The 27,596-nt window shown below is 38.1% G+C and overlaps 2 protein-coding genes across 3 annotated transcripts; one reads left to right on the top strand and one right to left on the bottom strand.

Moving 5' to 3' along the window:
- The first annotated feature begins 1,157 nt into the window (after nt 1-1,157).
- On the top strand, nt 1,158-11,512 carry LOC109032807 (uncharacterized). The gene is made up of 3 exons (XM_019045107.2): nt 1,158-1,560; nt 5,472-5,694; nt 7,763-11,512. The coding sequence occupies exons 1-3, from the start codon at nt 1,479-1,481 to the stop codon at nt 8,256-8,258; spliced, it is 801 nt and encodes a 266-aa protein (XP_018900652.2). The 5' UTR covers nt 1,158-1,478; the 3' UTR covers nt 8,259-11,512.
- Nucleotides 11,513-15,000: 3,488 nt separating this feature from the next.
- On the bottom strand, nt 15,001-23,361 carry thoc7 (THO complex subunit 7). Of its 2 annotated transcripts, XM_072299248.1 has the most exons (5): nt 23,065-23,361; nt 21,616-21,739; nt 20,948-21,260; nt 18,410-18,609; nt 15,001-15,228 (listed from the first exon to the last, which is right to left on the bottom strand). In XM_072299248.1, the coding sequence occupies exons 1-4, from the start codon at nt 23,072-23,074 to the stop codon at nt 18,412-18,414; spliced, it is 645 nt and encodes a 214-aa protein (XP_072155349.1). In that variant the 5' UTR covers nt 23,075-23,361; the 3' UTR covers nt 15,001-15,228; nt 18,410-18,411. The 2 variants fall into 2 exon arrangements, with proteins under 2 accessions (XP_072155349.1, XP_018900767.1); XM_019045222.2 differs by lacking the exon at nt 15,001-15,228 and having other exon boundaries at nt 17,138-18,609.
- Between the last annotated feature and the right edge of the window lie 4,235 nt (nt 23,362-27,596).

Genomic DNA, 27,596 nt, shown 5'->3' with positions numbered 1-27,596 from the left:
CACTCGAATTTTGTCGTATTAATCTTCAAAGGGTTACTTATTATAACGCTTTCTAATTATTTATTGCTGTACTTCTCAATTAATAGTATGTGAATTCCGAAAATGTGCTGTCTGTTACGCGGTAAAAAGTCAGCGTAACAGACAGCACATTTTCGGCCATTTATTTATTAAAATTGAAAACTATAGAGCAATAATTTTTTGAGAAGCGTCATAACACGTAACCCTGTGTAGACGAATGCAAAAAAATTCGAGTGATTATCATTACTACTAAAAATATGACCAAAAAATGTGTTGTCTGTTACGGCGACAAAACTATTCCAGTTATCGTGAAACCACCCTGCTGTCCTTATCAAAGTTGAAATAATCGGAGGTGGCGCGAGGTTGCGCACCAGATTTTCATAGGAGGTTTTGAGAAAATTAGGGGCGAATAGAGTGGTCATTTTTTCTCTCTTTTTCGTAATTTTACTAGTTCCATCCGCGATATTGGATTCTGTAAAATGTCTGCACGCAAGGATTGCCAGCTTTTTGCATTTTCTCATGAAACGCGCGATTCACACGCGGAGGCCCGTTTTTAGCTGAAACTCTGCAACATGCAATTGGATCGCATTTAGCAAAAAGGAACCAGCGCAATTACAGTGTTTTCAAAATTGTGTAACTTCTCATTTTCTTTTTCAAATAGGTACTCATTCTATGCACAGTATTAAAATTCGCACAACCATTTTCCTTGAAAAATGACAATTTTTCGATAGGGAGCCAAAACTATTCGATACTCTCGGAGAATTTTTAGATGATCATGAAGAAGCAACATTTTTACAACACTGTGATCGCGCTGGTTCCTCTTTGCTAAATGCGATCCAATGGACTGAATTTTGCAATTAGGAACTATAAATTCTGGCTCCTCTGGAAAAACACGTATGTGCATAGGGAAACTAATGGCACATAAGTTGTTTTTAACCGGGCTAGAATTTATAGTTCCAAATTGCAAAATGTAGTCCAATTGATCCTCGGTCTCCTTGCATCGATGATGGCCAAACCCACAAACCACGCATCTTTAATGCAACATTTTAAAATTTCTCTGCAAGCATTGCATTTTAGAGGAGGAAACATCAACATGAAGGAGTGAAATTTTCGACGGAAGACCATGAAATCTCAAAGAGAAATCGAAGGAAATCTCACACCGTAATGTCAGCTTATTTCCCCGCTTGAAAAAAAGTAGGCGTGGAAATTTTGGATCGTTGCATCCAATTTATGTGTTTTTCGTATGCGTCAGAGTTCGTCCGGATGAAAATAAGCAAAAACTCGCCACACGATTGGATTCGCGCGTTTACGTCATGCAGACACTACACGAGGCCGGAAAATAACGTCCGTAGAAACTGTAACGCCTCAGTGGGGTTCAGGGTATCAATCCCTGCAGCAGCGATGTGAGTGTGAACAACACGTTCTAGCAAATAAGTGTTTAAGTTGAAATTTTATTGGCAATGAAAGTATTGCCCGCCATTTTCTTTATTGTGTGTATAGTGACTGTGCCTCAACGCATTAGTGCAGCTCAAAAATCGAGAAGTAAGTTTACTCAACGCGTTTCTCAGCTCCATCAGAACCAACCTAACAACATTTCACGTTGACTAATTGCCAATGACTTTTGGAATTTTTTCACAGAAATCAAAACAACACGACATCTCGAGACTTTTTGTGAACTTTTTATAACGTAGGTGCACAGCGTATACAAGTAACAATTCTAGTTAACAGTAACATTTCTAGTCAGAATTTTGAGTGGTTTGAGTTCCTCAAAAAATAAAAATAAAAATAATACATGACAGGAAATGAGACACCGTCTTATGTAGAAAGGCTGATTTTGGTCAAGTCCGTTCAATTCACTTTGGAGAAAAATTGCAGTGAAGACGGATGGTGATTTGATGGCTTTGACAGAGGGTTTTAAGGAGTTAAAAATTGTAATTATAGAGAAATGTGCTGATTTTTTTTCACAAAGGAGGAAAGATAAATTAAAGCCGCAGAACGTATGGAAGAATCTATGATTGTACTACATATTATCGTCTGTCCAATCAAAGAATATATACACATATAACAAATTTACGACTATCCTGTGAATTCGATTTATAATTCTGCTCATTTTTAATCATTTCACGCTGAAAAAAGACATTGCATACTTGCAAAAACACTGCAAATCCTCATAATGCTTTAGTAGATGATGAATATCAGTCTAAGATTAGTGTCAAATGACATGCGACAACGGTTGAAAATTAAACTCAGTTATTCGTGTCATTGTATTTATTATTTCCCTCTAAATCCGGAAGATCTTGGATTTTGGAAACGCTGGCAGTTAATTTTAACGCAGAATTTAGATAGGAAGAACCAAGCATCATCAAGTTGAAACAAAGAGGAAGAGTTTGAGGTATCATTCATCCATTAAACTCAATTTTAACGATATATTTTATAAAATGTTTTATCCCATCCCAGTTTATCAAATGTATCGGCTCTAAAGCAACAATGGACTAAGAGGCATCAGAGAGGAAATTTTAACATGAATTTTGGATGTGTCAGGGACAGGAAAAGGTGCCTAAATTTTGGGAATTATGGGAAACAAAACATTAAATTTTGGCATATTGGAGAACAAAAGATACATCAAATATGGGAGTTACAGGAAAAATAAATAAATTTAAATCTTCAATTTTAGAGTCTTAAAAATGTAAGGAATTACACGTGATGATTAATTACTCTATTTCCGCACTCGAAGTATTTTTTTCCGACCAACAATATACGACTGCTTGAGCTTACAGCTACTCTGATTGTGAGCCCTTGTTTTAGCTCGGTTCTCTCAGTTAAAAGCGATCCTAATAATTTACAATAATAAGTGAAATGTTTAAATTCCATGCAAGTAGAAGGAAGGCGTTAGACATTTTGGCTACGGCGCACATTGGAACGAATCTTTGGAAGAAGTCGGGCATGATATTTTTGACCAAAATTGTAAGATTTTACGTTTACGTATCTTGTCACATTTTTAATTTTAAGGGGTACTTTAGGGAGATGATTTTACGAGGAAACTAATAATACTGATTTTAAAACAACAACATTACGTATTAACGAAGATATATAATTTTAAAGTTTTTAAATCATGTCCGATCTCTCTCATTGACTCGATCCACTGTGTGGCGTGTCCGACTTCATAATCGTGGGGAATAGGTCAATTCGACTGCGTTATGCCAAAGAATCTATTGTATCTGGCTCATAAAAGAGAAACCGTACGTGCCATAGGTTTGCCTCGGCAGAAATAGCCAGAAAAATGATTTCTTTATTGCGTCATACAGCCCTTTTGGACGTCTCTTTAAGCACATGGATCTACATATTAATACTAGGAGGGTTTTCAAAATACAATTTGAATTTTAAATTTAGTAACCTTTTTTTAGTAAATACACGATTTTTTTATTTTTAATACTTAACTTCTTTAACTATACCTATACTCGACTATTTTTTCATAAAAACTCGTTCTGCTCAGTGACTTACAGTCTCACGTCTCACCGAATCGCGATGATATCGTTTCAATTAATAAAGCTCGGCGAAATGATAAAAGCTGTGTAAGAGTTCACGTCAAATTTAAACGGAAAATGTATCGCCTAAAACCGCGATTGAAGACGCCTCGCCATGGCGCATATCACAGTCTCTTTTACCTGATATTCATGAATCAATGATTCATAGGTACTTTCGCTTCGGTTGCACCTCATGCGTTACAGACGAATCTGCGAGGCGCAAAAAACTATGGTACGCACTTTCGTCATGGATGACGTGGATTTCCGTGTTTTTCCTCGATCAATACTGTCATTGAAGAACACCGTATGAGAAATTTCGGAAGTTGCCAATTTTCTGCTGATCAAAGTGATTTGGTCCATTGCACACAGGATGTGTGCGGTTAATAGACCCAAGAAAGCACGAATATCACAAAAAACTTATTAGAACTGTCAAAAATTCAATCCGAAACGAGAAATTTGCGTGACCCTCATCACCCTGTTTCAATTTCGCCGCATGCGGGGACAGTTTTTTCTCGTGCCCAGTTCACACGCCATGCAAAAGGGGGCTGCAAATGAGAGGCAACTAACAGTCGTTGCTCAACAGACACAATTTCGTGAATCTGAGGGTTCACTTTTTGAATTTTGTGTTGCAACCTCAGGGTGAGATTAGCGCTTCGGGGTCCGAGGTGCTGTCGGGTGTAAAGCTCTGCACATCGCGGGTTGTATACTATACATAAATTGAAGGCGCTCGCCACATTTCTAAGATAACGGAAGGCCCCAGATGACCTTACTTTGGTCCAGAACATCAAGAAGTGCTAATTTAAGAGCCTAGGGGCCCCTTCGGAAAGAGTTGCAGTTTTTAAAGGACCGCTCAAATCATAATTAGTTCAGCGATATTTAACTCAGGTTCTCAAAAACTCTGATTTTATGGGCACCAGGTTCCCGAAAATAAGCCGAAATTAGTTTCATGCTCGACTTGACTAGGGTGGACTTCGGTTTTTTGTGAGTGAGAAGAAGTATGAGTTGCCGTAAAACAAAAACGCAACTTAAATTTGAAAACGTTTAAAGTGTTTGTTGTGTTCTTGGTAAAATTTTGATAAAGAAACAAGTAGGTAATCTGCCGTGCTAAGGACTGACCGCCGTATGAACCCTACCCTAAGGCGATATCAAATTTCTTTTTATAAATCTCAAATGTCCTGGTGACAAGAGAGAGAGAGATACACAATAGCCCGAATGCAGACAACAATAAAAACACACTAAAATACAAAAAAACAAATGAGTACACAAGGCTAGAGGAGACATAAAACAACCAGGACGTTTCGGGCCAATTACATGCCCATTCTCAACTGGAACAGAAGCTAAAAAATGTAAAAATTAAAACGAGAAAATGAGCATGCAACTGACCGAGGTAGGAATCAGTGCAAACTGAAAAACAGGAGTTATTATCAAGGAGATGATAGTGCCCCTCTGTCAATCTTTGCTCTGTTTTTCAGTTTGCACTGATTCCTACCTCGGTCAGTTGCATGCTCATTTTCTCGTTTTAATTTTTACATTTTTTAGCTTCTGCTCCAGTTGAGAATGGGCATGTAATTGGCCCAAAACGTCCTGGTTCTTTTACGTCTCCTCTAGCCTTGTATACCCATTTGTTTTTTGTATTTTAGTTTGTTTTTATTGATTTCCTAGTGACTTTATGACTATTTTTCTTCCAATTTTTCAGATAACGTTTTTCGCAATTTTACCTAAAATTCCTGAAAATTTCAAGGAAAAATATGCATACCTTTCCTCAAAAATAATCATTCAACCGGAGGAAATTTGGCAAATCTCAAATGTTCATACGGCGTTTTTCCTTAGCACGGCAGTAATGCGTGGTGCTTAAAATCTTGACCTGTCTGATGACATTCTACCGCATTGAATGTATCTGCTCTAACAATGGCCATTCCGTATGTTCAGGGTGGTGGAACATCAAAGGTCTTTTCTTGAAGGACCAAAATCTCTGCCAGGCGAGGTGCACCCGGAAGCACGGCTACTATTACTCATCCAGCTCGTTCGAGCCCCACCTCGCAGCCGTCGCCACAATCCGCTGGAAAGGCATCAAGTGCTGGTGTGCTGTCCCTCAAAAACTCCTGTCGCTCATCGAAGAATCTTACGGCGCAGCATTAGCCAAAAAATACAGGTTCGCTCTCAAAATTTTTCTCTGGATCTCGGCTTGGTACCTTTTAGGGTCGTATTTATCGTCGTTTCTTAAACAGATATTTTCAGTAGCGTAGCGTTCTTTGCGATATATGCGATAACATGCAGAGAGAAAAAAAATTCGTGCGTGGGACCCGAGGTTTAGATCATGTGGATCTCTGAGGTTTTCGGATTGAGCACCTGAACACTTCAGGCCTAGCTGTCGAGATTCGGATCACACATCTGAAACTTCAGTTCTTACATCTGAAGTACTTCGGTTTTCACATCCGGAAGACTTCGGTTCTCACATCTGAAGTACTTCAGATGTAAAAACTGAAGTTTCAGATCTGTGATCCGAACCTCGACAGCTAGGCCTAAAGTGTTCAGATGCTCAATCCGAAAACTTCAGAGATCCATATGACCTAAACATCGGGTCCCACGCACGAGGTTTTTTTCTTCGTGTGCTAATGACGTCACTCGTATAATCTAACTTCATGCGATTTTTTGCTCATCGAAGGTCCATAATGCAATTTGACCTGCGTTAAAGATAGGTGTTAGTATTTCCTTAGGTCTCGTCTATTTCTGAAATTCCTGTCGTGAGAAACGTTTTCGACACACGGTTTTGATGAAAAACGTTTCTCCAAATCCGAGCGACACCTTATTGGCAGCATGAAACGGAGCATTGCGAGTTCACGCCTCGCGCCATGCGCCATCGCGCCTTCAATTTCGCAGATGCAACACAGACATCCATTAAGCATGAATAGTTGTATCTCTGCGCCGTCATCGACACGCGTCCCTCTCCTTGCTGCATGTATTTCCACATTGTGTTGGTTTTCATTCATTTTTCTTGTTTTTAATCGATGTTTCATTATCCTAACGGTTCCAGAGACCTAAAGATTGTCATCATTACTTTTATGCACAACGGAGAATTTATGAATATAATTTTCACCGCTCAAACTAAAATTTGACAAATAACTATTTGACCATTAGAACCAGTGGCGTGGTCTGTTTTGCAGTACATCGATTGATCTACCATTTAAATCTATGGAAAAGGATCGATTAACAGGGTGTTCGTTGCGAACACCTTAACAATCGATTCTTTACCAAACCTTCAAATGGGGAAATATCGATAATCGATCATTCACGCCACGCCACTGGATCTTTTCCTTTGGAGGCCCCGAGTAGTTTTCACTGTAATAAGGAGATTCAAAGGAATCCTTAATATACCATAATGAAAAGAACACTCCTTAAGCAGCACAGCGCAACAAAAAGAGTGAAATAATTTTGCAATTGAGTACTTTTTTTCAAACTTCAGTCAGTCACTTAAAAGTTCTAGAAAAATTATTGGGGGAAATAATCCTTCTAGGCCCCATGATCATTTTAATGTATATATTTTACGTATTACTGACATAGAAGGGCTCAAAAACATTGTCGCCTGACAATTTTGGCAAAAATGAGCCAGCTACTTAGCCGTATTCTACAGTCTAAAATACGCAAGCTGATGATTTTAGTTTTTTCAAATTCTGTGAGTAAGCGCTGCTATGACGCTTTAACGCATAAAAAAATTGCAAATCTAACCTTTAAATTACAAAAATGCCTCCTCGTTCTGCAAAATCGTCATTTTGCAGTTAGACGGGATTGTTCGTTAGCCATTGAAATGGTGTACGTTAAATTTTGATTTAAATTTTAAATCGAAATAATTAAATTAAAATTGCTTCAGAATAAATTAAAAATCAATCAAATCTCGAAAAATTAAAAAAATTAATTTTAATCAATTAACCCTTTATTGCATAGCGTTGCATGAAAGCAACAAATGTTATTCAGCTTTATTTCTATGCTGGAGTTTTAAATTGAATCAAAGCAAGAAATAATTTTTGGGGAACATTATATGTCTGGTCTCCTTGCTTAGAAAAAAACCATAAAAATCGATTCCAACCGACTCTAGTATCGAAAAAATACTGTACAATGTAGATTTTCTCTCCAAAATCAACGATTAGCTCATGCAACAAAGGGTTTCAATTTAATTTTTTTTTTTTTTTTATTCTTGATTTGTTTTCCGTTTGTTCGAGCAGGAGGTATAACAGGCTGGGCCTCACGGGCCGCGTGAGGAAGCGGATCATGGAGAAGTTCGCGGCTCACTATATAGAGACGAAACGAGCCAAGTTCCCGATCTTCATTTCGCAGGCGAAGATGCTGAGGGAGTCCTTCAAGCTTTCCGAGTTGGCATCGGAATCGCCCTCGAAGATAATTCAAGACACCTTGATGATCCCGGCGCCTCCAGCCGAGCTCTCGGCTGTCGCCTCCCCGGAGAAGGTCCCGACCCCGCCCCAGAAGATCTCAACCCCACCCAAGAGAACCGAGACCCCGCCGAAGATCGAAGTTCTTCCTCCGCCTCCACCTCCAGAACCGCCGAAACCAAAAGAGCCGGAGTTCCCCCCGGACCTCGCTGAGGCCGCAGCGAAGATGAACGCGGTCAACGCTCGTCTTGGAGTAGACGCGGACGAGTATAAGAATCGGAAAATCGAGCGAGCCCGGTCGCAGCACTTGAGAGAGCAAGGATTCCTATGAGCTCGTATGATGCGGCCATAGGTGGTCCTCGAGTGTCGGGCGCGTCAATGGGGAAACTACCGAGTCATGGGTCTCGAACCCCAGCTCTTACATTCTAACTATATATTTCCAAAGTTTTTCGGAAACACAGGATTAAAACTCAACGCTACGGGGGTTGCTTTGAAAGTGGTAAATGTGCCAGGTGGTTTGGAGTCGCAAACCGAGATGTATGGCTCGGTAGTTTCACCTAGAGTCCCTTTATATTGAGAGTCAAGACAACACCCCCTCATGGAGTCACGATCGGGAATAGAGATTACAGAAATTGAGCGTTTTTTGTAATCTTTGATCGGTCCATTCTTAAATTCCTTTCTCCGTTCCTTCTCTCATTCCGTTTGCTCCTTGCCGAACCCATAATTCCTTGGTCCACTCCAGATTATAATCTTTGCAATCGGTGAAAATATAATCTTTATTCCCGTTTGTGACACTGTGAAGGCCAAAAATACGGGAACCAATCAGAAATGGATTTACATTGTCTTGACTCTCAGTACAAAGAGACTCTAGGGGAAACTACCGAGTCATGGGTCTCGAACCCCAGCTCTTACATTCTAACTATATATTTTCAAAGTTTTTCGGAAACACAGGATTAAGACTCAACGCTACGGGGGTTGCTTTGAAAGATGTAAATGTGCCAAAAGGTTTGAAGTCGCAAACTGAGATGCGTGGCTCGGTAGTTTCACCATCGCACAGTGGATCGAGTCAATGAGAAAGGTCGGACATGAAATTTTCAACTAAAAATGCAAATTTCGATGTTTAATATGTCACATTTTAATTTTCAAGGGGTGCTCTCAGTAGAAAATTTTACGAGGGAACCAATGAAGCCACTTTTATAACCTCAAAGTTTAAAATATGAACGGAATTATGAGCTTTTAAAGTTTCCAAATTATGTCCGACCTCTCCTATTGACTCGATCCACTGTGCGTCGTTACGGCTCCTGCGGCTCGATTGTTGAATCGATACATCGAATCATCTCGATCGATACAAAGCATTGCTAAGATAGGGATTTCGATGGTGAACGTCGAAAAAAACGTGTCCCGAGGTACCCCTATTTTGAAGACTTTCGCTGGAATCAGTCCATCTATACATTAGCTTATTTTCACTGGAAAAAAACACATTGGATCTAGAGTCCAGACTCTTGAACACTTTAACAAGAAAAAGTACTCTTGATTCAATCAGATTTAAGCTTAAATCGAAAGGAAATCCGCTCAAATTAAGAGGCTGGGTTCTTGATCTAAGCAAAAATCCGATTGAATCAAGAGTATTTTTTCTTGTCGATGTTTTCAAGAGTCTGGACTCTAGTTCCAATGTTTTTTTTTTTTTTTTTTTCCAGTATTTGCTGATGTTTTATTTTTTTCATAGGCAACGTCTGGCATGAAATTTTGCGAGTAGGCATACCTGACCTTTATACTCTAGGGAAAATTCCACAGAGTTTTTTAAAATGTTTTGTTCAATGGCGAAACGTAAATCATGGGCTATCGATAGTTTTCCCCAAGAAACTATACAAAAAATCGATTATGAAGGTGTTCGTGATTAACGCCTCTACAGTTTTGCTGTTTAATTCTCTCATTAAAAAATAAACCATAGGAGAAAACACGACAACTTAGGATTTAGTAGTGTTGATTCTGGTTAGTGCTGTCCAGTGAGGAAAAAAATAGGGGGAAAAAAATCCGCAAAACCGCAAAACGAGATTTGTATTTTTCGTAATTCACCATCGATTTGAAACTATGCCCTCAGCGCGATAATGGGCAGGGAAGGAAGAAGAGAACTTCCCGCCGGTAATAAAGGGGAGCATAATATTTTAGAGAGTCATAAGGCTCTGTCCCCAAAATTTAGATGTATCGATTGTAAGAGGTAGGAAACTAAACCGAGGTTTCGCGCCAAAATTGATTCCGTAGAATTTACGTAAACTGGAATTAAATGAGTTACCTACGAGTTTTGTTTTGACCCTTAAATTCTTCCCAATTTAGTGGGACACAAAAATTGAGCAGACAAAAAAACCCAAAATAAGAATTTATGAGTTCAAACAAATATGTAACGATACAAACCTAAACGGCGAATGTGAAATTAGAATGTACCACTGCAGTTTAATGAACATGTTGCACATTGTCCGGTGCGTTTTCTACCTCTCTAGAATTAAGAAATTTTTGACAACAAAATTGAGATGTCACTGCCAATTTAAAATAACGCTAATAGAGACGTTGCTGACGTCTTGTTAGAATTTAGAGAAAGGCTGGCGGGACCATGCTTCTTTTTAGGTAGACAAAAAGTAAAAAATAAAAAAAAACCTAGATACTTAAATAAAATAATTATTACTTAAGATAAAAACAGCTGATTCACGCAAATGCTGGCAACTTGCGTGAATATCGGTACACTCATGATAAAATCAGAATGCAGAGAAAAAGGAGGAGAAATCGAAAAAGTTCGCGTGTTCACGGCTCAACCGGTTTACTTTCAGCCAGTGGCGAGGCGTGAATGATCGATTATCGATGTTTTCCCATTTGAAGCTATAGTAAAGAATCGATCCAGCAGTGGCGAGGCGTGAATGATCGATTATCGATATTTCCCCATTTGAAGCTATAGTAAAGAATCGATTATTAAGGTATTCCTTGCGAACACCCTGTTCATCGATCTTTTTCCATAGGTTTAAATGGCAGATAAATCGATATATCTCAAAGCACACCACGCCACTGCTTTGAGCACGGCACGAAGAAGGCTTGGTGACGATGTAGAAGAACTAACTCGAACTCCTCTATTGGTAAAAAACGAGCTAATACAAAAATGAGAGACTTCTGCGCGATAAAAACTGTGCAACGCACATCGCTAACCGCTTCCATCCAAACTGAGGCGACAGAAAAACTACCTAATGCAGAAAAACCAGACTCTGATCATCGCAGTGATGGATCAAGAGTGAGTTGGAGGGGGAGGGGGGTCTTTTTCTGATGTCGAGTGGGGGGTCTAGGGGACACCTTTTAGAGCCAGGGGGTACGATGGGCCTCCCCCGGAAAATTTTAACAAAAATAGGCCCTCCTTGATTGAATTTTAAACAGTTTCAGCATAAAATTTGTATGATATTTGACAGTTGAAAATTGACGAATAATACTTCCTTTAGAGTAGTTTTACTTTATTGTGTGGACTATTCATTAATACGTTACTGCGTGACTGTCGGTTTAAGAACTTTGGTTGTACAGTTCTGTCTTGAAACATTTCAGTAAATTTTTGGCAGCACTTTTTCTCGTCTCTTTTTTTTCTCCCTTTCCCCCTTTTTTTGGCTCGAAAGGAGGGAGCCATGCCACCATGCCCCCCCCCCCCCTTGAATCCGCCACTGGGTCATCGAGGGATAAGCCTTAATGTTCTTTCGCACCTTGGCAATAAGAAAGTCTGAGTCGCGAATATGGAACGGAGCAGCAATTGTCAAGGTCCGTTGACGATCAGATAGAGAGACGGTATAATCTATGGCAAGTGCTTAAGGAAAGAAAAAAAACTTCGGAAAACTTTGACTTCTATTGGCAGAGTGGCATGGCACATCAAACGCCTTTAATTGACGTATCGAGCATTAATTAGCTGGAATGACGGGGCGATGGCCGATTCAGCCGATAGCGGGAGGGTGATGAGACTAAAACGGGCGAAAAAATTCCTCTACAGAGACGACGACGTCGCGTCGTTGTCCGAGCTAACCTGGTGAACTTGATACTTGACATTTGCTCGCGTCCAATCACAAGAGAGGAAACCAACTACGCCATCTATGATTAGATATGTCGCAGGCAAATAGTCAAATCAGGCATTTTATCAAATTCCCGGACACTCAGTCAAATTTTCAGAGTTTACGAGGTGTCTTATGTTCTCAGAGAGTTCTCTAATTTCAAAAATTTTTAGAGTAAAAATCCATAAAAGTACACACTGTCGTTGCATTTCCAGTTTCAAAATGCTCCTCATATTTCATAAACTGTTCAAATTGTGAAAACTATTTAGTTAATAAATTTCCGTGCCTATATTTTGGTATGGGTGTGCATTTAAGGACTAGAATAAACTTATTTATTATTGCATGAAGCAAATTTTTACAGAGAATTCCTTCCCACATGATCAGACAAACATTTTGTCTTCAGTTAGCAAAATAATCAGAATTTCAGTCTAAATACGAATATCTGATTATTTGCATAGGCATTTAACCAAATGCCCAATTTGACTATTTGCCTCCGACGAATACATTTGATGCATCACGAGATTCGAAAATAAATACGAAACAAGCAGAAAAATCCAACATGAATATGTTGGAAAAGCGTGCCGAATAACTAAAATGTTGGACACATACCTACTATTTTCACGTCTTTGTTATTTGCATCAATTGGTACTTTTTGCTAAATTTGGGAGAAAATATTGATTCATGAACGTTGAATGTAAATTGATTTTAAAGATTCCGTCCAATTATCTTGATTTTAAGCTGATATGCGGCATTTCGCACGACCGTGATTTGGGCGAACTGCCGTGCATCGAAATCGCGTTGAGTTAATCTCTTTGGATTTCGAACTGTAACTTCTCTCCTATTCGGCCGATTTTTACAAATGAGCGGTCTCTTTTTATTTGTACTTTAACGGAAAGTAAGGAAAAACTCGCTAAATAGACGGAAAACCATTTTTGTGAAAATTTGGTGGATCCTGGCGTTACGGTGAATGGTTAATCGGGCGTGGAAGATAATAGGTTCGACGAGGCGACCCTCTCCTCGCCGTCTTTTATTGCCTTGCTCGAAACCTGACACCCAAAGCTATATCGGGAGATAACTGCAGTGGTTTGAGTGGATTTCTGCAGGGACCACGGTTAGTACATGGTATAAAGAGTCACGAGGCTCATCACAGATTGCACTTGCAGTGCAAGACGCTCATTGGCTAAACAGTTTTGGCGGGAAGAAGGTTCTAGAGTTGAGTCCTCCGAGCGTAAGAAAGCTTCTATGGGGTTTTTGTCAAATGAAATAATACGGTTTTGACAGGAAAATGTTCTCAAGGGTTCCCAATTAGCAGTTCATTCGGTTTTTTGGTAAGAGACCATCAGGGCTTGACAGTATAATGGTTCAAAGACAAGAAAACGGGTCCGAGGAAAAAAATATTTGGACGGCCCGTTGAATAGCATTGGTTGATCGGTGTGCTGTACTATGATACATCCGAGTGATTTCAAAAAGCGAGCCCTACTGGCACGCTTAATAAGGTTACATATAGGTACACCTTCGTATCTACGTAGACTCAATGGCTGCTATAAGTTGCTGTAAGCCTTAAAGATTAGAAGCCAAACAACTAGCAGAAAATAAAGGGAAACTACGTTGAAATGCTCTGTTCTCCTTCCTTCAGCCCTTTTCCTACAGCCGAAGCGGGCCGCCTGCGCCTGTCCAATCCCCGGAGTCAATAGCAACTATTCGTGCTCGAACGTAGGCTATGTTGCGTGGATGAAAATTGAAGGCGCTCAAGCTCCTCAAATGACGTGCCGCGCCGCACAGTGGACCGAGTCAATATCAGAAGTCGGACATAACATTTATGGCTATAACTGCAAATTTGGATATTTATTCCGCCAAATTTTAAATTTAAAGGGGTGCTTCTGAGAGTAAATTTCACGAAAAAACCAATGGAACCACTTTTATAGCCTCCAAGTTTTGTATAAACGGAGTTATAAGCGTTTAAAATTTCCAAATTTTGTCCGACCTCTCTTATTGACTTGATCCACTGTGCGCCGTTCATCGTTGATGCGGAGGATGCTGTAGCAAAACGCTGAGCAAAAAGTGCTGGACAGGCAACGCCGACCCTACATTGCTTTTTTGCCCACAGAACTTTCCACAGCTTGCGCTTTCTCGATAATAATGCATCTGCCTGTCTCAGATCGGACCGTCGTAAATCGAGAATGCATGTTTCACTGGCACCGACGATCGAGCAGTGATAAATGATAGGGACAACGGAGTAAAAATAGTGTATTGCCTTCGGAAAATACACTAAAAGGCAGAATATTCTCACGCATTCGTGACAAAGTTGTGTGTCATGCTGATGGTAGCACGAGAATTTGTAGGCGCAAGTCTCAGCAGCTGCTGATGTAAAACGTAGTTTCTGCGGCGAGGCAGTCAAACACGTCAGGAGACTAAAAATTGACTCTCGAGGATCCATTTTTTATTTTTTTTAAAAAAAAAATACTTGTCACTTCGAGTTTGGGAGCATGCGATCCACGATACACGGTTGTTACAGAAATTTGATGAGATCAAAAATTATTTTGTCAGACATGAAAAGGTGTGCTTAAGCCTGATTGTAATACTGTAAATTGGACGGTTCAAAATTTTAGACCATAAGCGCTAAAAATGAATGAATGAATTTTGAGAATGCGCATGGATATGTATAAAACTTGATAAAACTAGCAAGAGTCAATTCCGAAACAAAATGTTAAATCATGTCTCTCGCAATTTTCAACCGAAAACTGAATCGTGGGGAGAAAGGAATTTCAAAATGTCACATTGATATCATAAGAGCACAGTTATGCTCCTCAACCATGTGAAACATTTTTTTTAGAAAAAAGGGATACTTGAAAAAGTGATTGTCTTATTACGAAGGAAATATTTTGCAGATTTGTAGAAGAGCGGCAGAAAAAAGGGAGTAGGACACAAAGAGAAAAAATGGTTATTGTTAGATTTTTTCCTTGTGTATAAGATTTGAGTAAGTATTTAAGAATAAAAATGTCCGGCTGAAAGTTTGTAACTTTTAAGGCATTAAAGAAGGTAACTATTTGATCTTAAAGACTTACATTCTCGGCATTTGCTTCACAATTTAATAGAAAAGTTTCCTAGATTAGCAACCTGTGCTGTCCCAAAGGGCTGCCATGAGCGAAAGAGAATGGCGAAGGGAAATTTTACAATGAACTCCAGAATATCAGGACTGATAATGAAAGCCAGGCTGGTCCGGTAAAACATTGCCTACATCAGAGTAATCAAGAGAAAATTATGATAAGGAAACTTGAAAGCGTGCCTTGATTACAAGGATACAAGTAGGGGAAATTTTAAATTCAGATGTAAGAACTTACTTCCTTCAAAACAAGGACAATTTTGTGAGGAGCTTGAATTTGGTCGATGATTTCGCTGCACACATTTACCAGACCGATTAAGCTGATGCGGATGGTCAGAATATTTACTGTACCTGACATCTGCTGCAATTTCAGTTTATATTTCTTATTAAAATTTTTGTTTCTTTTGCCCTGTTTTCACTCTAATTTGTTTCATTTTTTGGAACATAGAAAATATAATTCAATAACCATCCTAAAATTAAATTTAACTTTAGACAGAGAGTTCTTCAATTAAGGAAGCATCATGGCTTATTAATGCTGAAAAAACTTGATTTTCATCAACAATCTTAAAATGTTGGGGATGGCGATGGACCTTTAAAACCTTCACTTGTTACAAATAAACTACGTAACTACCAACTGAAAAAAACCAAGAGAAAAAACTTTCCTTCCTTTCAAAAACGTTTTGATTGATGGATTGAGACTTTAAATTTTTCAGAAAATATGTGGTTTTACTAGAAAATACGGAAAATAATGAAACCTTGATTATTTCCAGCATTTCCGTTCTTTCATTCTTGAATACTTTTCTTACTTGAGGAGTTCCAGGAAGCAATGGTAAACTTTGGTATGTATAGGTAACTAAACACATGTACGCAAAAAAAAGTTCGCTTTTTTTGAGTGTCCATTGCAGTTACGGGTATTTAAACTTCTATTGCACCAATGCAACCGGCTAATCCTTGCATATTAAGTACTTCAATAATATGTGTACAAGAGGGTCATTAACATGCATGTTATCTACGCAAATCAGGGGGACAAAAATATGTTCAATGAAAATGAGAATGACTGATTTGAACTCTCTGGTACTATTTAAAATAGGTGACCAAATTTACGGGTGATGTTGGAACAAAATTCAAACATCATGACAAATTAGTGTTTGTTCATTACCATGAGACCAGTGCTATGCTGTACGGTATTCAATTACGCAATCTGGTATTCATAAAATAACTAACTTTTCTTTCGCCTGCATTAGCAGTTATAATCGTGTTTCAAGAGTATCTTGACAATGGTTTTAGATAAATTGCATAGAAAGTAGATTTTAATTAATGTATCCATACACAGAAAAATGGAACTGAGGAGCATAATTCTCTTGAGAACACTTGAGGACTTGGGGTATGAAAAGGACAATTCTCAGTTTCATTGATCCAAAATTACGTTTTACAATTTTACTCTTGACTGGAAAAAATACTCAAAAAGAGATGACAATCCAAGTGAGTATTCTCCATATTTTAACAGCATCTTTGACACGAGTCAAAAGTTTAATGATCCAGTATTTTCCTCACTAAAAAGAAATTGTTGGTAGAGTTTATATAACTTTGTGACAGTGAAGTGCCCATTTCATCCCAAGTCCTTAATTAGTGTCAGATTGAGTCGGATTCTTTATAGAAACCACACTGAAAAAACTACTGAAAAGAGCAGCGTATATTAGGCCAAGTAAAAGAAATGGGTTCTTTTATACTGTTAAAAAGCATGGAATTGCATTACAATTCAAACATTAAATGGCTTCTTTCCAAAACTCAGTTTTTTGAAGGGCGATTTTCTCAGACCATCCTGTTTCCTGCTTAATTTAACATATTTTGATGATTTTACTGCTAAAATATTCTTGAAACACTCTTGTATGCAATATCTCTCTTAAATTGCACTACTAAATTACTCTTTGGCACCGGGGTCCCCTTTCCATTGACAGTAAAAAATGAATGTAGCAGTCTCCTCGCGAATTTGTGCAGTCATGAATACGTATTTGGTAGGAGAATGAATGAAGGAGCCGATTAGATTCAAAATTTGATTCATTTTAAGGAATAATGAGATCATTCATAGGTGACAAACCAATTTTTGACAGGTAAATTCTCATTCCAGGTATGTACATTGAAGTGTTTGAGGTACGATAGATAGCAAATATTAGTCCAAAAGACTCCCCAAAACATTAATTCACTTCTACTACTCCTAATGTTAATAGACTTATGAATTTGTACATTTAAAAAAAAAATAAAACTTCAAATATTGTTCATTATAAAAAAGCTCACTAACATTCCAGGAAAAGGCTTTTCTCTTAAAGAAAAATGTTCTGTTGTACATAGAGAGCCAGAAGTGTACTGAGGTAGTGCCTAAAATTGTGCAGCTCTATTCCTTTTTTACAAAAAAAAAAAAATAATAATAATAATAATAACACCGCTGCCAGCAAAAGGAAGCTGCTTCGTCCTTTTGACATTGCCAAATTCCTTTAGATAAAATACGAATTTTCTGAGCAGCTCATTAATATTTTTTTTCTGCTTTCACAAACAATTTTTCTCAAAATTTTATCAAAAGCCTCTGAAAATTTCACTGCAAAATATTTATGACTTGCGCCATAAACATTATTCATTAAGGGAAATTTTGGCTACCTTTAAATGTTCATACAGCCAGTTTTTTTTATTCTTTTGCGTGGCAGAGTAAACCACTATGCACAGTAAGAATGAAAGACCAATCCAGACATGTGTCCAATGTTGGAAATCTATGTGGAGTGTAAACGGCACATTTAAAATTCTAAAATCAAATTACAAGTTCGAAAAAAGCATGGATGATGTACATTGGATTTTGGCAATTCAAACTTCTTGCAATCTTTCAAAGAAAAAAAACGAAATCAAAGTAGATTAAACTGACCATTGAATTTTATGCATCCTTATAAATGCACAAAAAAATTCAGCATACTGAGAAACTAAATCTCAACGTCAAAAACGATAATCCCAAAATTTCAATCACTTCATGTACTGAAACATTTTTGCTTTAGTGGGCTATTTTATTGTTATTCCTATGTATCGACAGTTATTAGGTTGACTTTTTCTTTTTTCGTAAGAATCTAAATGAACGGATGATTTTTGGGCTTGGTTTGTTTTTTTCTGTTAGGTGGTGCACAATACCATTACATTAGGTGTATATGGTTAGCAACTCGCAAGTAATGATACAATTTTGGATGAGGTATGTGAAAGACGAAATGATATTTATCTTGAACTTAATTGACTCATGTAACTTTGATTACACTTAGGTAAAAAAGTAATACGTACAGTTACTCAACAATCATTTCTGAATCGGATTTCTTGTCAAGTAAATCTAAATCATCATCGTCAAATGCATCATAAGAATTATCTAGAATATTATCTTTATCAGCTTTTAAGATTGCTTCTAATTGATGTATCGATGAAATCATGACATGGAATTGTTTCCGCCGCATTTCGATCCTTTTGTCTACAGTTGCTTCAGTTTCCTGAAAAAAAGAATAAAAATTGCAATTACATTGTGAATTTCAAAGGATAAGAGCTTTCTTCAGTAAACCTCATTATCACCAGGCTACATTCTACGTCCACATGTCCCACAATAGGAACTAGTTATGACACAAACAAATCGGAATGCTATCTGTCAAGAAGTGTCTAGGGTCGTAGATTCTACTCGATAGATGGAGCAACAAAAAAAACCTCCTAGTAGAAATTGTTGAGAAATGGCCAAACCCTTACAAGGAGGATACGGCTTTTCTGAATGCAGATGGTGCATTTATGTAGGAAAGAGTTAAACTGATTAAAATTTAAAGAGCGACGCCAAGAATGGCACAATTTGGGCCAGAAGGGATTTTTCTGAAACCGGGCCCAAACGATACCTTATGATATCCTAAAACTCTGGTTAAAATTTTAGCTTGAGTATACGCACGGTTTTTGAGAAATGAGGGGGCAAAGTTGCCAAATCGCCATCATTCTGGACAGCATTTCTACAGTAAAAAGACGGGAAAAATGGACGAAAAAGTTACACCTTTGATGGGTTTTGGCTGTAAATGTTCTTATTGGGCCCCCAAGCATTTAAATGTGTTCAGTTTCAAAAATTTTGATCGCACAGTGGTCCAAAGTGAGGAGAAATCGTCGACAAATCAGGATTCTTTGTCAAATTTTTAAAAATGGAAATAAAATTGTCGGTCTGCTGCAGTTTTCATGGCTAACAATGTTCTTATCGGTCCTCAATGCATGAAATTGTGTTCAGCTTCACAAATTTACATCGCACAGTGGTCAAAAATGAGGGAATTAGTGGACAAATAAAGATCCTCTGTGAAACTTTTTAAAAATGAAGTGAAACTGTTGGTCCCCAGTAGAGTTTAGATCCCGGAAAAATTCATGTATTTAATTTTCTTAATTATTACTGCATGTCAGACCGTATTGTCTATAGAACGTTGTTATAGAATAGACTTTGTAGCATTATCTCAATAAAATATGCCAACTTTCAGAAATTTAAAAAAAGAAGGAAAAATGGAGAGAAAAAATTAAAAAATGATTTAAACAGTCCAAAAAATAATTTAAAGAATTTTTCCGGGATCTAAACTCTACTGGGGACCAACAGTTTCACTTCATTTTTAAAAAGTTTCACAGAGGATCTTTATTTGTCCACTAATTCCCTCATTTTTGACCACTGTGCGATGTAAATTTGTGAAGCTGAACACAATTTCATGCATTGAGGACCGATAAGAACATTGTTAGCCATGAAAACTGCAGCAGACCGACAATTTTATTTCCATTTTTAAAAATTTGACAAAGAATCCTGATTTGTCGACGATTTCTCCTCACTTTGGACCACTGTGCGATCAAAATTTTTGAAACTGAACACAGTTAAATGCTTGGGGGCCCAATAAGAACATTTACAGCCGAAACCCATCAAAGGTGTAACTTTTTTGTCCATTTTTCCCGTCTTTTTGCTGTAGAAATGTTGTCCAGAATGATGGCGATTTGGCAACTTTGCCCCCTCATTTCTCAAAAACCGTGCGTATACTCAAGCTAAAATTTTAACCAGAGTTTTAGGGTATCATAAGGTATCGTTTGGGCCCGGTTTCAGAAAAATCCCTTCTGGCCCAAATTGTGCCAAAAAACGGTCGTTTTTGGTGTCGCTCTTTGCCAGTCTTCAATCAGAATCAGTTTAACTATCTAACTAAATTACTAAATTAAAATGAGGAATTACAGTACCTGGAAAACGCAAAAGAGAAAAATATACGTTTGTTGATAAATGAGCAAACTGCATACCTCCATTGCAATGTCTTAAAATCTCAGACTGTGTTTAATTTTCTTCAAAGAAAATTACTCAAAATGATTTCTGGCAATTTTGTGTCAATTATAGGGATGGGTGACGAAAATTTGTGGACAAAATTAGAAAAAACTGTAAGATGGTTTTCCTTTAAAAAAAAGTGAAATAAGAGCCAAGACAATGTTGCAATCTGAGGTACGCAAGTTCCGATTTTGGCCACGGATATACATGCTGCTACTTTCATTTTCAATTTAGTTACAGAATCTACTCTTGGTCCTAGGCAAATGCCTGCTGTGCTTACAGTTAGCTCTGTGCATACAACAAACTCTATCACAAGGGTCAGATTGTCACAGCACTATCCTTAAACATTGTAAATGCTGGTGCTGTCAACTAAGATATCTAGTGCTGTCACTGTGACATCTATGCTTTTGTGAAAAATTATGAGGAAACAAACTTGAACATATGAATTTCAATTTATTTTTTTCCTTAAAGGACAAGAGCCGAAGTACTAAAAAAGTACAAAAGTTTAAATCAAAGAGGGTACATACCTTGAGAGAAATCAATTCTTTCTCAATCTGTTTTAATTTCTCTGTAGTTTCTAGTCTGTCTGGATGCTGCTTGATTATTTCAGCTAGAATGTCGTACTCCATCCTATTTTTTCTGATCAGTTTTCCCGATTCTAAATCCTTCTTTGTCTTCTCCATTTCTTTTTTCGTTTCCTCTATTTTCTGTTCAATTTCTTTGGAAATGTGTTCATAGTTTTCTAGTTCCCTGGTGCTCATTTCTGCTACCAGTCGTGACTTTTTGAAAGTATGTTCACAAAGGAGCATCAATGATAGGAGTCTGTTCTTCATTTTTTCGCTGTGGACCAGATCAAAGGCTAAATTTAATAGATAGACATAGCAATAAATGTCCTGAAAATCCATTTCAAAAATTACAAGAAATAACTAATAAATTAATTGTAACATAAATTACCTACACTGAATTTTCAGTTGAATTCAATGCATTTGGCTAGCAACAAAATGTGTCAAGAGGACTTTTGGAAGAATATGGAGGATAATACTATTTTTCAGATTTATAAGTCCATAAAAGAGGATATCCATGGAAATAGAGACCTTAAAGCCAATATTTGGGTTTTTTGAGGTACATAATTTTATAGTTTTGCCATTGATATTTCGTAACTTGGTAATAAAAATGTATGGTAGTCGAAGCTTACTTATTTTCTACTGATGTATCCGGCTGATCACACCACTTCATGAAAGACTTTAATAGGACGTTCAGCCTGCGATCATCTCCTGTTCCATCTCCATCGATCAAGAGACGGCGACGGATTACATCCTCTGGAAAAACAAAGCATTGATTAGTTCACTTCAGTTCATTCAGAGGACCGTAAATAATAAGTCTGAACTCGGAGGGTCATAAGAAATTGGGACTGATTGCTGAGGAATTGATCACTGACTGGAAACTGCATGAACAAATCGTTTTGAGTAGCGGGACTTTTCCCTGTGTAAAATTAGAGGTTAGGTAGATGATAATAAATTGCCAAAGAGTAATGAAAATCTGTATACCAACGTTGTAAGTCGGTGATCACATAATTCGGGTTGCGACTTCCAGTCATACTTTATTTTTTAGACGGAAAACTACTCAAAGGCAATTCTTTAAAGCTGCCGTGATTTTTCTTCATTGTGCAAAAAAAATTCTGCAAAAACTTCAAGTAATGATGTCAATTTATTCTCCTATAAAAAGATAACATAGAGGCGGAGATTTTCAGACACCGCAAACGAGATATGAGATTGCGAACTTGCGCTGTCGATACGTTTCAAAGCTAACAATGTAACTTAAAATTATTGAATACTATTGAACAGAAAACAAGTACACAGAATACTTCTGCTAGTACTGTTTGTTTTTTTCTACTAGTGAGGCTGATGTAGCAAAGAGAAACAAAAAACTTCAGATGACAGTTTTATGTTGAAGGTGATAGCATTATCAGCGACTAACAATAAAAGAGTTCTCTATCTCGAGAAGCTGAATGACCTCTCAAATGCTGAGCTATGATTAAGCTGCGTAGTGCATCACTGGCAGCGGAGCGATTCAGAAGCATTGATTGTGATTTTCCTTGTAAATGTTCTATACTTTCAGTACTCATTTGATTAGCATAAAAATTATTAATGTGTATGTTTGTTCCATTTACAAGAAACAACTGAGGAAGTTGCGTAATCTTGGCAGCATATCCAAGCTCCGACATACATGTCGCAGAAAACTCCACAATTAATAATATCTGCAACTACTGTGGAGTAGTGCATCAGATTCTGCACACAGGAGTACATAATTACATATAAAGGGGATACCAGCTTCCCTAACGGAACTTTCAAACAGATCTTAGAGTCGCTTCATAGGATCAGAGCTATCGGCGCTGGCTATCTGCAGCTGTTTGAGGACACGACTGGACATTTATGATGGAGCTAATTCAGCAGGTTGACGAGCCGATTAAATGGATTTTGAGAATTCAGCCTGGACTGATCCTTGCTCTGACTTTCGCGTTGAGAATGCACATCATGAGAAGCCCTAAGGAAACCACAAATTTGGGGACATGGAAATTATTAAGTTTTCCAGAGTAGATAGCTACGCAGACAAAGAGAATATAGTGAAATGTAAGACATCTTACCATCTGCCATGGTGTGATGCGAATCAGACAAAAAAGTGAATTAAATCAGAGTCGGAACCTGAGTCCCTTCGTCCCTTCAGAGCGTGTAGAGAATATTTTCACTCAAACAAGTTCACACAAGATTTAGGACTAGGATTTAGGATTTAGGATTTGAGTATACCACAGGTCTAATGAAAAGATGCAAAAACACGTAATCAGATCATCAAAGCTGCTTCGATCACAAAGTGTTGTTATTGTAAGGAATGATGATTTCTGATTAATAACCTCAAAACCGGCGGCTTTCTGTTTTCCTGTTTTCTCCAGCAGAGGTTGCCAGCTTGCCAAGCATCGTTCAGAGACAAATCGTTTTGCCATACCCGGTTCATTCCGTTTGTTCCGCATTTTAAAAATAGGAATTTTACGGCAAATTTTGAACCAGGCGACCGGTTGCAATATGCAATATTGGTGTGACCTTGAACCTGAATGAAACCTTTGTGCCACGCCGCTGACCTATGCGATTCCATACTTCCGCCTTGGCGCCGGCCGGCGCTTCCCAAGTAGCATTTTTCAACGTAAAAATTGATATAATGTATCAATTTATAGGTATAAAGTTGTAAAAAATATTGCAATAATATAGCTATAAAGTAGCAATTCTCAGTCAACATTTGGACGATTTTTCCCAAAGACATAAAGACGGAGCGCTCGTATCTAAAAGCACGGGGAAAAAGTGAAGCTAGGTTCGGCGCTGCGCGCTTGTGTGAGTGTGTAAATGAGCGCGGGAATCCATGGCGGCAAACGGAAAGAGCTTGATGCAAAAACGGCTTTTTTCGCCCCCCTCTGGAAGTTCTTCAGACTTTGTCTATTGATTACTCATACTTGAGCGCTTCTTTTCCCAAATTTTCAGACCCCCAAAAAATTTTGGGGGGGAGCTAGGGGGGGTGGAAGTCAAAACCTATGAACCTCGATATCTCTTGAACAAAGAAAGATATCGAAGTCCGGTTTGGACGAAAAATCGTCTAAAATTGCATACTTTAAGATTCTAAACGTCGAAATCCCGATATCACATTTTTAAGTCAACATATGTGCTTTTTTCCAGTTTTTAGGTCTAGAAAATTTCTTTTAAACGAAAAATTTACAAAGATCTCAATTTTTTATTTGAACCAAAACCAGTTTTTTAAATTGTTCGTCTTTTTCCGCATCCAACGAGTGGTCCATTAAGCTGGGGAACCAAACGGTTCCGGAGTTATGATCGATTGAAGTTTCCGCTCAACGCGCGCCGACCGATTTTCGCGCGCAAAAAAGTCGGATTTGACTGTTATTAGATCAGATTGAATGTTCAAACTGAGCAAAATGCTTAATTAGGGACTCTTGAGGGTCGCTGAGTTCAGAAATTACCGATACTTCCAAAAAATTCACGTTTTTAAAATTGCAGCTCCGCAGCGCTATTTTAGAGGCCCACTGAGCGGCCGGTCGGCGCTCAGTGGTCCTGTCCGAAGCTGCAATTTTAAAAACGTGAATTTTTTGGAAGTATCGGTAATTTCTGAACTCAGCGACCCTCAAGAGTCCCTAATAAAGCATTTTGCTCAGTTTGAACATTCAATCTGATGTAATAACAGTCAAATCCGACTTTTTTGCGCGCGAAAATCGGTCGGCGCGCGTTGAGCGGAAACTTCAATCGATCATAACTCCGGAACCGTTTGGTTTCCCAGCTTAATGGACCACTCGTTGGATGCGGAAAAAGACGAACAATTTAAAAAACTGGTTTTGGTTCAAATAAAAAATTGAGATCTTTGTAAATTTTTCGTTTAAAAGAAATTTTCTAGACCTAAAAACTGGAAAAAAGCACATATGTTGACTTAAAAATGTGATATCGGGATTTCGACGTTTAGAATCTTAAAGTATGCAATTTTAGACGATTTTTCGTCCAAACCGGACTTCGATATCTTTCTTTGTTCAAGAGATATCGAGGTTCATAGGTTTTGACTTCCACCCCCCCTAGCTCCCCCCCAAAATTTTTTGGGGGTCTGAAAATTTGGGAAAAGAAGCGCTCAAGTATGAGTAATCAATAGACAAAGTCTGAAGAACTTCCAGAGGGGGGGCGAAAAAAGCCGTTTTTGCATCAAGCTCTTTGATTTGAACTTGTCCTCTTGATTTTTCCTTATTTCTTCTTCGAAACGTGTTTTAAATGCTTTAAAACGATTATATTAAGAAAGTTCGGTCTGCGTCCTAATATATTACACCTACTTTTGCTCGGTAACAGGCAGTAATCTCAGATAAAGTTAGTTTTTCTTCTGCTTATGGTGGTTCTGCAGGTTCAAACAGGCCGTTACAGTTCTACAGGGTGAGCGAAAAGTCCCCGACCCCCCCTCTAACTTTTGAACGAATTGAGCTAGGGAAATGAAACTTTGGGGATGTTCCTATCTCAAAGGGGACCATCTTTTGGGGGGGTCAAAATTTTGGTCCCCCCCTCAGGGGGGGACGGGGGCCCCCCAACTTTTTTTTTTCAAATGGCAACCCCTATCTTGTGATACCTCATTCGAAAGAGCATAAAAAACTAAGAATTTTGGCGCAAACCGCAGATCAATATCTTAATTTTTGACCGAGTTATGATAGGTCAAAGGTCAACTTTGACCTATTTTCAAAAAATCATAACTCCGGTTCAAATTATCGTAAAGGAAAAAATAAAACGGGAAAATTTACCAAATTGTGTCCGCTTTTAAGTAAAAATTGCAGAAATCACTTCGATTTAATTTTAAGGGGGGGCTCGGACCCCCAAATACGTCAATTCAAAGGTCATTCAATTTTCCCGCGAAATAAGCCAATTTCCCCTGGATTTGCCTCCACATTATCTCAGTAAGGTCAAAATCAGTTCAACATTACGTTGGCAAGTCCCCAAATTTCGGGAAAAGTTAAAAAAAATGATATTTAAGGTAATTAAATTTGACCGTTTAAATATCATTTTTTTTAACTTTTCCCGAAATTTGGGGACTTGCCAACGTAATGTTGAACTGATTTTGACCTTACTGAGATAATGTGGAGGCAAATCCAGGGGAAATTGGCTTATTTCGCGGGAAAATTGAATGACCTTTGAATTGACGTATTTGGGGGTCCGAGCCCCCCCTTAAAATTAAATCGAAGTGATTTTTGCAATTTTTACTTAAAAGCGGACACAATTTGGTAAATTTTCCCGTTTTATTTTTTCCTTTACGATAATTTGAACCGGAGTTATGATTTTTTGAAAATAGGTCAAAGTTGACCTTTGACCTATCATAACTCGGTCAAAAATTAAGATATTGATCTGCGGTTTGCGCCAAAATTCTTAGTTTTTTATGCTCTTTCGAATGAGGTATCACAAGATAGGGGTTGCCATTTGAAAAAAAAAAGTTGGGGGGCCCCCGTCCCCCCCTGAGGGGGGGACCAAAATTTTGACCCCCCCAAAAGATGGTCCCCTTTGAGATAGGAACATCCCAAAGTTTCATTTCCCTAGCTCAATTCGTTCAAAAGTTAGAGGGGGGGTCGGGGACTTTTCGCTCACCCTGTAGATCTACGTTACTCCCAAATGAAATCAGTCGGTCGACGACGGACCGAAACTAACCTAAAGTTAATAAAATATGAGTGTGTACCTGAATTTGGGCAAAAATCAACCTAAAATACTTTGTTTCCGCAATTTTATTTATTAGTTCCCGCCCTACATTTGAATTCAAACTTGTCCCGATTTCGCCGCCAATCCTCTAGCCAATAGTAGAGGTGATTGAAAAGAAGCTCTAGAAGCTTCATTTTTTGCTTTTAGTGCTCCGTCTTTATGTCTTTGATTTTTCCCGATTTCGTCAGGTCAGATCGATAAAAAAAATCTATACTCAATAGCAATGTCATTGCTATTTGTGGCGGTGCCAAATGGTTTTAGGAAAATTGAGGAATTTATCAGTCTACCCTAATTTTTACAACGTTGCAGAATCCATTCGAAATCCGATCTTGCCGGAATTGACAGGAAATTCATGATTCAATCATCCAGCACCCTTTAAATTCTTCTGTCCGAGGCGGGATTAGAGCGCGCAACCTTCGGATTACTGCCGTGCGCCGCCTTTACCGTTTGAGCCAGCCAGGCTACCTGTCGGGTTCCTCACTTTTCACACATTATATAGCTCCGACATGAAACGAAACCCTTACCGGCGCATTTGCATGAAATAAAAAATTCAAAGAATTAAAAGTAACAAAAACAAAAACGAAATAAAAGGAGGAAAGAAAGGCATGAAAGAAGTAAAATTAAATTTCCCAGAACTTGGTTAAAAGCATAGACGATATTTATTTTGATTGACTGGAAATTCAAACCTTTTAAAAAAGCATTGAAACTTTTTAAAGTTTCAGATTTATCGAGTTTGAGCTATTTCGAGAAGACTAAATTGAGGAAAAATGGTTGTTTCATCAAATTGTTGCGATACATTCCTGCATTCATGCTAGAGATTTGAAAACAAGTTACGGAAAGGAACACGCGGGAGTTTTTCATCATACTTAATAGCAAGATTATTGCGATAATTTTTGCGCCTTGCAATTAG

Source organism: Bemisia tabaci, chromosome 4 (genome assembly GCF_918797505.1).
Source record: "Bemisia tabaci chromosome 4, PGI_BMITA_v3".
NCBI classification, from domain to species: Eukaryota; Metazoa; Arthropoda; class Insecta; order Hemiptera; family Aleyrodidae; genus Bemisia; species Bemisia tabaci.
This window is presented reverse-complemented; position numbering and strand designations above follow the sequence as displayed.

Bases quoted from the DNA above. Each gene is read 5' to 3' on its own strand.
- thoc7 (XM_072299248.1), bottom strand. The intron at 21,261-21,615 runs GTAAGCTTCGAC...TCTGGTCCACAG, and splicing joins GATACATCAGTAGAAAATAA to CGAAAAAATGAAGAACAGAC. The intron at 18,610-20,947 runs GTATGTACCCTC...TCTTTTTTTCAG, and splicing joins AAGAATTGATTTCTCTCAAG to GAAACTGAAGCAACTGTAGA.
- LOC109032807 (XM_019045107.2), top strand. From the start codon at position 1,479: ATGAAAGTATTGCCCGCCATTTTCTTTATTGTGTGTATAGTGACTGTG. The intron at 1,561-5,471 runs GTAAGTTTACTC...CCGTATGTTCAG, and splicing joins TGCAGCTCAAAAATCGAGAA to GGTGGTGGAACATCAAAGGT. The intron at 5,695-7,762 runs GTTCGCTCTCAA...TTGTTCGAGCAG, and splicing joins GCATTAGCCAAAAAATACAG to GAGGTATAACAGGCTGGGCC.